This window comes from Oncorhynchus masou, unplaced genomic scaffold, assembly GCF_036934945.1.
Source record: "Oncorhynchus masou masou isolate Uvic2021 unplaced genomic scaffold, UVic_Omas_1.1 unplaced_scaffold_807, whole genome shotgun sequence".
In the NCBI taxonomy this organism is placed as follows: Eukaryota; Metazoa; Chordata; class Actinopteri; order Salmoniformes; family Salmonidae; genus Oncorhynchus; species Oncorhynchus masou.
This window is the reverse complement of record NW_027014541.1, coordinates 6,052-22,500: the sequence shown is the minus strand read 5'-3', so window position 1 is coordinate 22,500 and position 16,449 is coordinate 6,052. Positions and strand designations below refer to the sequence as shown.

Sequence of the window (16,449 nt, the reverse complement as noted above, 5' to 3'; positions counted from 1 at the left end):
TCAAACGAAATTAAAACTTAATGGAGAAGTTTTCTTTCTCCTTGCAGCATTTTACTGTTAGTGATATAAATTCCTCCCTCAGTACACTTCCTCTCTCAGTTCACTCCTACACTTGTAGGACTATATGACATTTGACAGTATGTTGGTGACTTCCTTCTATGTGCATACGTGTGTTGGGCTGGCCAATAGGATGGGGGGTGGGAGTAGAGAGAGGGCAACTCATCTATCATCAGTCTTCTGGCTGCTGAAAATGGGAGGAGAGACTCTTGGCTAGATGTCAAGAGGCACGGCAGATTAAATCCACATCGATCCCACTGTAATTTATGTATCAATTCAAAACAAAAATTAAAGGTTGCATCCACCCCCTGTAGGTCCACCTTTAAATGAATCTCGGAGGATACATCACCTTGAATACCAAACAAGTAATCATTAGTGTGAACCAGGTTTTCCTCTGTAAAAAACAATGCACCTCTGTAAAATTGTGGCAGGAAGGAGATAGAAGGTAGCAGAGACAGAATTCCTCTTCAGCACCGTGACAACACCAATCTCTGTGAAACCTAACAAGTTCAATTAACTCAAACGATTTATTTATCCGTTAAACCTAACAAGTTCAGCTAAGTCAAACCGAGTTCAGTTAATACAAACCAGTTATTGCCAATCACACTGTTTATGATTCTACACTTTCCTTAGAATGCTTCCTTTGTTGCCTCATAGCCTGAGTTCCATAGATCTTTGTAATGTCCTTTGTTAGGTTAACATGCATGTTATACTTTATATTTCTCCTTACTTATGACACTTTGTCTTGTATACTAATGTATTTCAGCTATCTCCTCGTTGTATTCCCTCCAGACCACAACATCCTATCACAACTCACACAACCTATCACAACTCACACAACCTATCACAACTCACGCAACCTATCACAACTCACGCAACCTATCACAACTCACACAACCTATCACAACTCACACAACCTATCACAACTCACACAACCTATCACAACTCACACAACCTATCACAACTCACACAACCTATCACAACTCACGCAACCTATCACAACTCACGCAACCTATCACAACTCACGCAACCTATCACAACTCACGCAACCTATCACAACTCACGCAACCTATCACAACTCACGCAACCTATCACAACTCACGCAACCTATCACAACTCACACAACCTATCACAACTCACAACCTATCACAACTCACACAACCTATCACAACTCACACATCCTATCACAACTCACACAACCTATCACAACTCACACAACCTATCACAACTCACAACCTATCACAACTCACATCCTATCACAACTCACACAACCTATCACAACTCACACATCCTATCACAACTCACAACCTATCACAACTCACACAACCTATCACAACTCACACAACCTATCACAACTCACACAACCTATCACAACTCACGCAACCTATCACAACTCACGCAACCTATCACAACTCACGCAACCTATCACAACTCACGCAACCTATCACAACTCACGCAACCTATCACAACTCACGCAACCTATCACAACTCACGCAACCTATCACAACTCACGCAACCTATCACAACTCACACAACCTATCACAACTCACGCAACCTATCACAACTCACGCAACCTATCACAACTCACACAACCTATCACAACTCACACAACCTATCACAACTCACACATCCTATCACAACTCACACAACCTATCACAACTCACACAACCTATCACAACTCACACAACCTATCACAACTCACACAACCTATCACAACTCACACATCCTATCACAACTCACACAACCTATCACAACTCACACATCCTATCACAACTCACACAACCTATCACAACTCACACAACCTATCACAACTCACACAACCTATCACAACTCACACAACCTATCACAACTCACACAACCTATCACAACTCACACAACCTATCACAACTCACACAACCTATCACAACTCACACAACCTATCACAACTCACAACCTATCACAACTCACACAACCTATCACAACTCACACAACCTATCACAACTCACGCAACCTATCACAACTCACGCAACCTATCACAACTCACGCAACCTATCACAACTCACGCAACCTATCCCAACTCACGCAACCTATCACAACTCACGCAACCTATCACAACTCACGCAACCTATCACAACTCACGCAACCTATCCCAACTCACGCAACCTATCACAACTCACGCAACCTATCACAACTCACACAACCTATCACAACTCACGCAACCTATCACAACTCACGCAACCTATCCCAACTCACGCAACCTATCACAACTCACGCAACCTATCACAACTCACGCAACCTATCACAACTCACGCAACCTATCACAACTCACGCAACCTATCACAACTCACACAACCTATCACAACTCACACAACCTATCACAACTCACACAACCTATCACAACTCACACAACCTATCACAACTCACACAACCTATCACAACTCACACAACCTATCACAACTCACACAACCTATCACAACTCACACAACCTATCACAACTCACACAACCTATCACAACTCACACAACCTATCACAACTCACACAACCTATCACAACTCACACAACCTATCACGACTCACACAACCTATCACGACTCACACAACCTATCACGACTCACACAACCTATCACGACTCACACAACCTATCACGACTCACACAACCTATCACGACTCACACAACCTATCACGACTCACACAACCTATCACGACTCACACAACCTATCACGACTCACACAACCTATCACAACTCACACAACCTATCACAACTCACACAACCTATCACAACTCACACAACCTATCACAACTCACACAACCTATCACAACTCACACAACCTATCACAACTCACACAACCTATCACAACTCACACAACCTATCACAACTCACACAACCTATCACAACTCACACAACCTATCACAACTCACACAACCTATCACAACTCACACAACCTATCACAACTCACACAACCTATCACGACACAAGGCGAGACCCAGATGCGGACACAGGAGGCAGATAGTTTGAGCTCTGGTATATTTATTATAATCCAAGGGATAGACAGAAGGCAGGTCGGGGACAGACAACCATTCATAGCCAGGGCAGAGTCCAAAACGGGACAGGGCAGCAGGCAGGCTCGAGGTCAGGGGCGAGCAGAGTGGTCAGGCAGGCGGGCTCAGAGTCAGGACAGGCAGAGGTCAAAACCAGGAGGACGAGAAAAAGAGAGAATGGGAAAAACAGGAGCTGAGAGAAAACGCTGGTTGACTTGGCAAACAAGACGAGCTGGCACACACAGACAGAAAACACAGGTATAAATACCCAGGGGATAAGTTGGGAAGATGGGCGACACCTGGAGGGGGGTGGAGACAAGCACAAGGTCAGGTGAACCAGATCAAGGTGTGACACAACCTTACCGGTCCTTGGAGATGGATTTGACTGCTGCGATGGTTCCGGAAGTCTAGTTTCCTATGGCACACAGAAAGCACAGGGGCAGGAAGTCTAGTTTCCTATGGCACACAGAAAGCACAGGGGCAGGAAGTCTAGTTTCCTATGGCACACAGAAAGCACAGGGGCAGGAAGTCTAGTTTCCTATGGCACACAGAAAGCACAGGGGCAGGAAGTCTAGTTTCTTATGGCACACAGAAAGCACAGGGGCAGGAAGTCTAGTTTCCTATGGCACACAGAAAGCACAGGGGCAGGAAGTCTAGTTTCCTATGGCACACAGAAAGCACAGGGGCAGGAAGTCTAGTTTCCTATGGCACACAGAAAGCACAGGGGCAGGAAGTCTAGTTTCCTATGGCACACAGAAAGCACAGGGGCAGGAAGTCTAGTTTCCTATGGCACACAGAAAGCACAGGGGCAGGAAGTCTAGTTTCTTATGGCACACAGAAAGCACAGGGGCAGGAAGTCTAGTTTCCTATGGCACACAGAAAGCACAGGGGCAGGAAGTCTAGTTTCCTATGGCACACAGAAAGCACAGGGGCAGGAAGTCTAGTTTCCTATGGCACACAGAAAGCACAGGGGCAGGAAGTCTAGTTTCCTATGGCACACAGAAAGCACAGGGGCAGGAAGTCTAGTTTCTTATGGCACACAGAAAGCACAGGGGCAGGAAGTCTAGTTTCCTATGGCACACAGAAAGCACAGGGACAGGAAGATAATGATTTCTACAGCTCCTCCTAGGCATGTTAAGATACATACAGAGTAACATACAAACAACCCACAAGACAGTGCATTGAAATGGTGCCCAAATGCAGACAAAGGGTACCATCATTCATGAAAATGGCACACTCCTGGAACAACTAGCACAGCAGACCCTTTCCAGGACCAGTCCTTGTGCTGTGCTTTATATTCTCCTAATACAGTCCACCCTGGTCCTTCTCTTTGTGGACTCTCCTTACACCCTGGTAGGACCTCCCCCTCCACCTCCTGCTCTCCTTACACCCTGGTAGGACCTCCCCCTCCACCTCCTGCTCTCCTTACACCCTGCTAGAGACCTCCCCCTCCACCTCCTGCTCTCCTTACACCCTGGTAGAGACCTCCCCCTCCACCTCCTGCTCTCCTTACACCCTGGTAGAGACCTCCCCCTCCACCTCCTGCTCTCCTTACACCCTGGTAGAGACATCCCCCTCCACCTCCTGCTCTCCTTACACCCTGGTAGAGACCTCCCCCCTCCACCTCCTGCTCTCCTTACACCCTGGTAGAGACATCCCCCTCCACCTCCTGCTCTCCTTACACCCTGGTAGAGACCTCCCCCTCCACCTCCTGCTCTCCTTACACCCTGGTAGAGACATCCCCTCCACCTCCTGCTCTCCTTACACCCTGGTAGAGACCTCCCCCTCCACCTCCTGCTCTCCTTACACCCTGGTAGAGACCTCCTCCTCCACCTCCTGTTCTCCTTACACCCTGGTAGAGACCTCCCCCTCCACCTCCTGCTCTCCTTACACCCTGGTAGAGACCTCCCCTCCACCTCCTGCTCTCCTTACACCCTGGTAGAGACCTCCCCATCCACCTCCTGCTCTCCTTACACCCTGGTAGAGACCTCCCCCTCCACCTCCCGCTCTCCTTACACCCTGGTAGAGACCTCCCCCTCCACCTCCTGCTCTCCTTACACCCTGGTAGAGACCTCCCCCTCCACCTCCTGCTCTCCTTACATCCTGGCAGAGACCTCCCCTCCACCTCCTGCTCTTCTTACACCCTGGTAGAGACCTCCCCATCCACCTCCTGCTCTCCTTACACCCTAGTAGAGACCTCCCCCTCCACCTCCTGCTCTCCTTACACCCTGGTAGAGACCTCCCCCCTCCACCTCCTGTTCTCCTTACACCCTGGTAGAGACCTCCCCCTCCACCTCCTGCTCTCCTTACACCCTGGTAGAGCCCTCCCCCTCCACCTCCTGCTCTCCTTACACCCTGGTAGAGACCTCCCCCTCCACCTCCTGCTCTCATTACACCCTGGTAGAGACCTCCCCCTCCCTCTACCCCTCCACCTCCTGTTCTCCTTACACCCTGGTAGAGACCTCCCCCTCCACCTCCTGCTCTCCTTACACCCTAGTAGAGACCTCCCCCTCCACCTCCTGCTCTCCTTACACCCTGGTAGAGACCTCCCCCTCCACCTCCTGTTCTCCTTACAACCTGGTAGAGACCTCCCCCCTCCACCTCCTGCTCTCCTTACACCCTGGTAGAGACCTCCCCCCTCCACCTCCTGCTCTCCTTACACCCTGGTAGAGCCCTCCCCCTCCACCTCCTGCTCTCCTTACACCCTGGTAGAGACCTCCCCCTCCACCTCCTGCTCTCATTACACCCTGGTAGAGACCTCCCCTCCCTCTACCCCTCCACCTCCTGTTCTCCTTACACCCTGGTAGAGACCTCCCTCCACCTCCTGCTCTCCTTACACCCTGGTAGAGACCTCCCCCTCCACATCCTGCTCTCCTTACACCCTGGTAGAGACCTCCCCCTCCACCTCCTGTTCTCCTTACACCCTGGTAGAGACCTCCCCTCCACCTCTCTGCTCTCCTTACACCCTGGTAGAGACCTCCCCCTCCACCTCCTGCTCTCCTTACACCCTGGTAGAGACCTCCCCCTCCACATCCTGCTCTCCTTACACCCTGGTAGAGACCTCCCCCCTCCACCTCCTGTTCTCCTTACACCCTGGTAGAGACCTCCCCCTCCACCTCTCTGCTCTCCTTACACCCTGGTAGAGACCTCCCCCCTCCACCTCCTGCTCTCCTTACACCCTGGTAGAGACCTCCCCCTCCACCTCCTCCTCTCCTTACACCCTGGTAGAGACCTCCCCCTCCACCTCCTGCTCTCCTAACACCATGCACATACACTTACACCATACCCCCAGTACTGTATTTGTCCTCTCTCCCTCCTCTGCTTCCTGGAACCTTTTCCTGACCCAGCCACTAATGAAATTAAAACCACATTACGTCAAATGAATAGCGGGAGATTTAATTAGCTACTGATGAAAACCATTGAGGATCTGAGACGTGACTCTCTGTCTTTTAACTCCTTCACTATCAGAAAAAGAGCTGTTTAACAAGCAGAGGTGATGATTATTGCAGGCAGCTGATACTGAACCGTCAGGCTGGTGTTATAGCCATGGAGAGGTCCAGGATGCTGTGCCATCAGGCTGGTGTTATAGCCATGGAGAGGTCCAGGATGCTGTGCCATCAGGCTGGTGTTATAGCCATGGAGAGGTCCAGGATACTGTGCCGTCAGGCTGGTGTTATAGCCATGGAGAGGTCCAGGATGCTGTGCCGTCAGGCTGGTGTTATAGCCATGGAGAGGTCCAGGATACTGTGCAGTCAGGCTGGTGTTATAGCCATGGAGAGGTCCAGGATACTGTGCTGTCAGGCTGGTGTTATAGCCATGGAGAGGTCCAGGATGCTGTGCCATCAGGCTGGTGTTATAGCCATGGAGAGGTCCAGGATACTGTGCCGTCAGGCTGGTGTTATAGCCATGGAGAGGTCCAGGATGCTGTGCCATCAGGCTGGTGTTATAGCCATGGAGAGGTCCAGGATGCTGTGCCATCAGGCTGGTGTTATAGCCATGGAGAGGTCCAGGATTCTGTGCCGTCAGGCTGGTGTTATAGCCATGGAGAGGTCCAGGATGCTGTGCCGTCAGGCTGGTGTTATAGCCATGGAGAGGTCCAGGATACTGTGCAGTCAGGCTGGTGTTATAGCCATGGAGAGGTCCAGGATACTGTGCTGTCAGGCTGGTGTTATAGCCATGGAGAGGTCCAGGATGCTGTGCCATCAGGCTGGTGTTATAGCCATGGAGAGGTCCAGGATACTGTGCCGTCAGGCTGGTGTTATAGCCATGGAGAGGTCCAGGATGCTGTGCCATCAGGCTGGTGTTATAGCCATGGAGAGGTCCAGGATGCTGTGCCATCAGGCTGGTGTTATAGCCATGGAGAGGTCCAGGATACTGTGCCGTCAGGCTGGTGTTATAGCCATGGAGAGGTCCAGGATGCTGTGCCATCAGGCTGGTGTTATAGCCATGGAGAGGTCCAGGATGCTGTGCCGTCAGGCTGGTGTTATAGCCATGGAGAGGTCCAGGATGCTGTGCCATCAGGCTGGTGTTATAGCCATGGAGAGGTCCAGGATGCTGTGCCATCAGGCTGGTGTTATAGCCATGGAGAGGTCCAGGATACTGTGTCGTCAGGCTGGTGTTATAGCCATGGAGAGGTCCAGGATGCTGTGCCATCAGGCTGGTGTTATAGCCATGGAGAGGTCCAGGATACTGTGCTGTCAGGCTGGTGTTATAGCCATGGAGAGGTCCAGGATACTGTGCGGTCAGGCTGGTGTTATAGCCATGGAGAGGTCCAGGTTACTGTGCAGTCAGGCTGGTGTTATAGCCATGGAGAGGTCCAGGTTACTGTGCAGTCAGGCTGGTGTTATAGCCATGGAGAGGTCCAGGATGCTGTGCAGTCAGGCTGGTGTTATAGCCATGGAGAGGTCCAGGATACTGTGTGGTCAGGCTGGTGTTATAGCCATGGAGAGGTCCAGGATACTGTGCGGTCAGGCTGGTGTTATAGCCATGGAGAGGTCCAGGATACTGTGCTGTCAGGCTGGTGTTATAGCCATGGAGAGGTCCAGGATGCTGTGCAGTCAGGCTGGTGTTATAGCCATGGAGAGGTCCAGGATACTGTGCTGTCAGGCTGGTGTTATAGCCATGGAGAGGTCCAGGATGCTGTGCAGTCAGGCTGGTGTTATAGCCATGGAGAGGTCCAGGATACTGTGCTGTCAGGCTGGTGTTATAGCCATGGAGAGGTCCAGGATGCTGTGCCATCAGACTGGTGTTATAGCCATGGAGAGGTCCAGGATACTGTGCAGTCAGGCTGGTGTTATAGCCATGGAGAGGTCCAGGATGCTGTGCGGTCAGACTGGTGTTATAGCCATGGAGAGGTCCAGGATACTGTGCAGTCAGGCTGGTGTTATAGCCATGGAGAGGTCCAGGATGCTGTGCGGTCAGGCTGGTGTTATAGCCATGGAGAGGTCCAGGATACTGTGCGGTCAGGCTGGTGTTATAGCCATGGAGAGGTCCAGGATGCTGTGCGGTCAGGCTGGTGTTTAAGGTCCAGGACTGTTGTATTGTAAGTATACAGAACCATTTTCATGAATCCACTCATTTACAATAAGACTACTGGAAGACATGGAAAGAATAGAGAATTTCTCACTCTCCCTACCTTCTTACATACAACACAAACTACTGTCTTCACTCTCCCTACCTCCATACATACAACACAAACAACTGTCTTTACTCTCCCTGCCTCCTTACATACAACACAAACTACTGTCTTCACTCTCCCTACCTCCTTACATACACACAAACTACTGTCTTCACTCTCCCTACCTCCTTACATACAACACAAACTACTGTCTTTACTCTCCCTACCTCCTTAAATACAACACAAAAAACACAAACTACTGTCTTTACTCTCCCTACCTCCTTACAAACAACACAAACTACTGTCTTCACTCTCCCTACCTCCTTACATACAACACAAACAACACAAACTACTGTCTTTACTCTCCCGACCTCCTTACAAACAACACCAACTACTGTCTTTACTCTCCCTACCTCCTTACATACAACACAAACAACACAAACTACTGTCTTTACTCTCCCTACCTCCTTACAAACAACACAAACTACTGTCTTCACTCTCCCTACCTCCTTACAAACAACACAAACTACTGTCTTCAAGCTCCCTACCTCCTTACAAACAACACAAACTACTGTCTTCACTCTCCCTACCTCCTGACATACAACACAAACTACTGTCTTTACTCTCCCTACCTCCATACATACAACACAAACTACTGTCTTCTATCTCCCTGCCTCCTTACATACAACACAAACAACACAAACTACTGTCTTCACTCTCCCTACCTCCTTACAAACAACACAAACTACTGTCTTCAAGCTCCCTACCTCCTTACAAACAACACAAACTACTGTCTTCACTCTCCCTACCTCCTGACATACAACACAAACTACTGTCTTTACTCTCCCTACCTCCTGACATACAACACAAACTACTGTCTTTACTCTCCCTACCTCCTTACATACAACACAAACTACTGTCTTCACTCTCCCTACCTCCTTACATACAACACAAACTACTGCCTTTACTCTCCCTACCTCCTTACATACAACACAAACTACTGTCTTTACTCTCCCTACCTCCTGACATACAACACAAACTACTGTCTTTACTCTCCCTACCTCCTTACATACAACACAAACTACTGTCTTCACTCTCCCTACCTCCTTACATACAACACAAACTACTGTCTTCACTCTCCCTACCTCCATACATACAACACAAACTACTGTCTTTACTCTCCCTACCTCCTTACATACAACACAAACTACTGTCTTCACTCTCCCTACCTCCTTACATACAACACAAACTACTGTCTTCACTCTCCCTACCTCCATACATACAACACAAACTACTGTCTTCACTCTCCCTACCTCCATACATACAACACAAACAACTGTCTTTACTCTCCCTACCTCCTTACATACAACACAAACTACTGTCTTCACTCTCCCTACCTCCATACATACAACACAAACTACTGTCTTTACTCTCCCTGCCTCCTTACATACAACACAAACTACTGTCTTCACTCTCCCTGCCTCCATACATACAACACAAACTACTGTCTTCACTCTCCCTGCCTCCATACATACAACACAAACTACTGTCTTCACTCTCCCTACCTCCTTACATACAACACAAACTACTGTCTTCACTCTCCCTACCTCCATACATACAACACAAACTACTGTCTTCACTCTCCCTACCTCCATACATACAACACAAACTACTGTCTTCACTCTCCCTACCTCCTTACATACAACACAAACTACTGTCTTCACTCTCCCTACCTCCTTACATACAACACAAACTACTGTCTTCACTCTCCCTACCTCCTTACATACAACACAAACTACTGTCTTCCCTACCTCCTTACATACAACACAAACTACTGTCTACCTCCCTACCTCCATACATACAACACAAACTACTGTCTTCACTCTCCTACCTCCTTACATACAACACAAACTACTGTCTTCACTCTCCCTACCTCCATACATACAACACAAACAACACAAACTACTGTCTTTACTCTCCCTACCTCCTTACATACAACACAAACAACACAAACTACTGTCTTCACTCTCCCTACCTCCTTACATACAACACAAACTACTGTCTTTACTCTCCCTACCTCCTTACATACAACACAAACTACTGTCTTCACTCTCCCTACCTCCTTACATACAAAACAAACTACTGTCTTTACTCTCCCTACCTCCTTACATACAACATAAACCACTGTCTTCTCACACCCTCCTCCCACTACACTCTACACATACACACGCATGCACGCACGCAAACACACACATACATAACCCAACCTCCCCCCTCCCCATAGCCACAAACACAGCACTGCCAGTACCCCAGCCCCACTCTGCCCACTCAGCACAATCTCCAGGTAGCCCGGGCAGCCTTACAATCCCAGAGTGTGTCTGTCTCCTTTAGTGTTAATGAAGAGAGACAGCCTACTACCAGGTCATGGCCATCCCGTAAAGCTCCTATGAGAAACCCCTTCTCTGGGGAAGAGCAGCGGCCCTTACAGGCCTCCTGGAGAATTGAGACCAGGTCCCGGCCAGCAGTCTGTCTTCCCAGGTCATCAACTAAAATACAGATCCCCCCCAGATCCCTTCATGGAGCTGTCACCATCTAGGACAGGCCCCATTGATTTGGAGACTACAGCATTATTAGCCATTATGGCGAAGGTGATATGAGAAGAGTTTTTAAATCAAACAGCCACTCCACCCCAGGGGATGGAGAGTGAGAACGCAGAGACAGGAGAGGAGAGAGCAAAAAGGGAAAGGAATCCTGTCATTTCCCCCCAACAGATCCCAGCACTCTCTTCAAGGTGGTATGGAGCTGTGGTATGGAGCTGTGGCATGGAGCTGTGGTATGGAGCTGTGGCATGGAGCTGTGGCATGGAGCTGTGGTATGGAGCTGTGGTATGGAGCTGTGGTATGGAGCTGTGGCATGGAGCTGTGGCATGGAGCTGTGGCATGGAGCTGTGGTATGGAGCTGTGGCATGGAGCTGTGGTATGGAGCTGTGGCATGGAGCTGTGGTATGGAGCTGTGGTATGGAGCTGTGGTATGGAGCTGTGGTATGGAGCTGTGGCATGGAGCTGTGGCATGGAGCTGTGGTATGGAGCTGTGGTATGGAGCTGTGGTATGGAGCTGTGGTATGGAGCTGTGGTATGGAGCTGTGGTATGGAGCTGTGGTATGGAGCTGTGGTATGGAGCTGTGGTATGGAGCTGTGGTATGGAGCTGTGGCATGGAGCTGTGGTATGGATGGAGCTGTGGTATGGAGCTGTGGTATGGAGCTGTGGTATGGAGCTGTGGTATGGAGCTGTGGTATGGAGCTGTGGTATGGAGCTCGAGGGGTTGGAGGTATTAGGTCTCGGTCCTTCTCTGCATCCCAAATGGCTGCCTTCCCCCTACAGAGTGCACTACTACCCCATAAGGCTTTGCACATTAGAGGCTGCTGCCCTATATACGTAGACTTGATTTCACTGGCCACTTTAATAATGGAACACTAGTCACTTTAGTAGTGTTTAGATATTTCTCGTTACTCATCTCATATGTATATACTGTATTGTATCCTATTCTACTGTATCTTAGTCTATGCCACTCTGACATTGCTCGTCTAAATATTTATATATTCTTAATTCCATTCCTGTACGTGTATTTTGTGTATTATTGTGAAATGGTTAGATATTACTTGCTATATATTACTGCACTGTCGGAGTTAGAAATACACACATTTTGCTATACCTGCAATAACATCTACTAAACACGTGTATGTGATAAATACAATTTGATCTAATGTGATTTGAAAAGTAGTGCACTACATAGGGAATAAGATCCCATATGGAACACAAACCAGGACTGAGCCCTAATACCCCTAGCAGTCCTTCTCCTGGTCGTGAGTCTCAGCAGGGCCGTGTTCACGGCAATGCATCTCCCTGGCTGGTTCAATAAGATAAGGGAACTGACCGGTCATTGTATCCATCAACGGTCCCAGTCTTATAAAATATTCACAGGCCAGAGCACAACGAAGCATGACTCTTAAGTAAACGGGACAATTTGTTGCGGAAGACATGAATTAAGATCGGTCGGGCCGATATGCTGCCACGGGCTCCCCGAGACAAGACCCAGGCCAGACAGGCGTGGACTGCAGACGGGGACGGCTGCATGGGTTCCTCTTCCTCCCTCCTCCCTCCTCCAGTCCTTTATTGTTACCATCAGTCATGGGGGAGACGGGAGCTGCATGTGCATGTCTGATGTTAATGTGAGGGGCTGTGAATGGAGAGGGGGTGGGGTAGGAGGAGGGGCTGTGGATGGAGAGGGGCAGTTGGGAAGGTTAAGAGGGGGTGGGGTAGGAGGAGGGGTGTAGATGGGGGCAGTGGGGAGGGTGAAGAGGGGGTGGTGCAGGAGGAGGGGTGTAGATGGGGGCAGTGGGGAGGGTTAAGAGGGGGTGGTGCAGGAGGAGTGATCATGGGCCTCTTGGCTGCATCTCTGATCAGTCTTCTCCTTGTATGAGCTGAAAGTTTAGAGGGACGGCCAGGTCTTGGTAGATTTGCAGTGGTCTGATACTCCTTCCATTTCAATATTATCGCTTGCACAGTGCTCCTGGGGATGTTTAAAGCTTGGGAAATCTTTTGTATCCAAATCCGCTTTAAACTTCTTCACAACAGTATCTCGGACCTGCCTGGTGTGTTCCTTGTTCTTCATGATGCTCTCTGCGCTTTTAACGGACCTCTGAGACTATCACAGTGCAGGTGCATTTATACGGGAACTTGATTACACAGGTGGATTGTATTTATCATCATTAGTCATTTAGGTCAACATTGGATCATTCAGCGTCCTCACTGAACTTCTGGAGAGAGTTTGCTGCACTGAAAGTAAAGGGGCTGAATAATTTTGCACGCCCAATTTTTCAGTTTTTGATTTGTTAAAAAAGTTGAAATATCCAATAAATGTCGTTCCACTTCATGATTGTGTCCCACTTGTTGTTGATTCTTCACAAAAAAATTCAGTTTTATATCTTTATGTTTGAAGCCTGAAATGTGGCAAAAGGTCGCAAAGTTCAAGGGGGGCGAATACTTTCGCAAGGCACTGTATATGAGTGTAGACAGTGAGACTGTGTTATGACAGAGGGAGAGTGTATATATGAGTGTAGGCTGTGGGACTGTGTTATGACAGAGGGAGAGTGTATAGATGAGTGTAGGTAGTGGGACTGTGTTATGACAGAGGGAGAGTGTATAGATGAGTGTAGGCTGTGGGACTGTGTTATGACAGAGGGAGAGTGTATAGATGAGTGTAGACAGTGGGACTGTGTTATGACAGAGGGAGAGTGTATAGATGAGTATAGGCTGTGGGACTGTGTTATGACAGAGGGAGAGTGTATAGATGAGTGTAGACAGTGGGACTGTGTTATGACAGAGGGAGAGTGTATAGATGAGTGTAGGTAGTGGGACTGTGTTATGACAGAGGGAGAGTGTATAGATGAGTGTAGACAGTGGGACTGTGTTATGACAGAGGGAGAGTGTATAGATGAGTGTAGGCTGTGGGACTGTGTTATGCTGATGGCTGTGGAAGGAATTTGTGCCCTGGACTGTGGGTTTAGTGGGCGGAAGGGGAGATATGATGATGGATAAACACAGGCATGTTGAAGAGTTATTTGTTGTTGACCGAATTACAGGATTTAACTTCATATTTGTAGCTACCCTGCTTGTTTCATTGGAACATATTCTGTTCCCAGCAGGGACATTCTGGGACCAGAATGAGACAAAAGGCTAACACACTGGCCCATTTACTTTCCCCAGAGGCCCCCATTATTAGACAAATCATGGTCATTCTGTGCTAAAACCACACATTTAGACCGGCCCACTGGGTTAAAGATGTACCAGCCCATCTGGCATTTGCCCGACCTGCCCTATAACCAGTCCATGTGAAGAGCTTCAGCCAATGCATTCACGCAGATATAAACTAGTTCTGCTTCAACCAGCATATCCCCATTTGTGCCTCGGGAGAATTATAGAAAAATGATCAAGCTCATTTTCCTGTTGCTTTATTGATGTGGTATGTTTGATAGACATGGCTCTCCACTCTCCAGAACCCCGGTGGTTGGATAGACATGGCTCTCCACTCTCCAGAACCCCGGAGGTTGGATAGACATGGCTCTCCACTCTCCAGAACCCCAGAGGTTGGATAGACATGGCTCTCCACTCTCCAGAACCCGGAGGTTGGATAGACATGGCTCTCCACTCTCCAGAACCCCAGAGGTTGGATAGACATGGCTCTCCACTCTCCAGAACCCCGGTGGTTGGATAGACATGGCTCTCCACTCTCCAGAACCCCGGAGGTTGGATAGACATGGCTCTCCACTCTCCAGAACCCCGGAGGTTGGATAGACATGGCTCTCCACTCTCCAGAACCCCGGAGGTTGGATAGACATGGCTCTCCACTCTCCAGAACCCCGGAGGTTGGATAGACATGGCTCTCCACTCTCCAGAACCCCGGAGGTTGGATAGACATGGCTCTCCACTCTCCAGAACCCCGGAGGTTGGATAGACATGGCTCTCCACTCTCCAGAACCCCGGAGGTTGGATAGACATGGCTCTCCACTCTCCAGAACCCCGGAGGTTGGATAGACATGGCTCTCCACTCTCCAGAACCCCGGAGGTTGGATAGACATGGCTCTCCACTCTCCAGAACCCCGGAGGTTGGATAGACATGGCTCTCCACTCTCCAGAACCCCGGAGGTTGGATAGACATGGCTCTCCACTCTCCAGAACCCCGGAGGTTGGATAGACATGGCTCTCCACTCTCCAGAACCCCGGAGGTTGGATAGACATGGCTCTCCACTCTCCAGAACCCCGGAGGTTGGATAGACATGGCTCTCCACTCCAGAACCCCCGGAGGTTGGATAGACATGGCTCTCCACTCTCCAGAACCCCGGAGGTTGGATAGACATGGCTCTCCACTCTCCAGAACCCCCGGAGGTTGGATAGACATGGCTCTCCACTCTCCAGAACCCGGAGGTTGGATAGACATGGCTCTCCACTCTCCCAGAACCCGGAGGTTGGATAGACATGGCTCTCCACTCTCAGAACCCCCGGAGGTTGGATGACGGCAACTGAGCTGTCGGAGGAAGCAGAGGAAAACACAGTAAAATCCCAACACTCTTAAAAACAGCCAATCGGATCCAAGCTGCATATCCCTGTGGGGCAGATATTGCTGGCTCACTGGTGGCTACAGTGGGATCTGCTCTGTGACCACAGTCAGAATGACAGTCCCTAGATACATACAGATCTTGGATCAGCTCATCCTCCTCCAATCCTAATCTCAACCATTAGAGGAGAAAATGCTAAACTGACCACAGATCAGTGTCTAGGGGTCACTTCACCCTACATAGACAGGCTCAAAGACGTTGCGTGGGAGATCAGTAGGGTAGTTTCAAGTTTGAAAGGCAGGGTAGCCTAGTGGTTAGAGCGTTGGACTAGTAACCGGAAGGTTGCAAGTTCAAACCCCCGAGCTGACAAGGTACAAATCTGTCGTTCTGCCCCTGACCAGGCAGTTAACCCACTGTTCCTAGGCCGTCATTGAAAATAACAATTTGTTCTTAACTGACTTGCCTGGTTAAATAAAGGTAAAACTTTTTTTTTTTTAAACATGCACAAGTACAGTGAAATGCCTTGTGTATGTGAAGTTAAAACATTAAACTTGAAACTATCCCTACCATTATTCACCACGCTTTGTCTTTGAGCCCTGTCGGGGATACGAGGTCACTTCCAGAGAGGACTGATGGGTGTTCA

General features: G+C 49.2%; 1 protein-coding gene across 1 annotated transcript in view; it reads right to left on the bottom strand.

Moving 5' to 3' along the window:
* LOC135537522 (uncharacterized) overlaps positions 1-7,727 on the bottom strand; it is an 8,523-nt gene extending 796 nt beyond the window's left edge. Inside the window, exon 1 of the mRNA XM_064963659.1 lies at positions 6,560-7,727. Within this exon, the coding sequence (XP_064819731.1) occupies positions 6,560-7,727 (1,168 nt within the window). The remainder of the gene's footprint in view (positions 1-6,559) is intronic.
* Between the last annotated feature and the right edge of the window lie 8,722 nt (positions 7,728-16,449).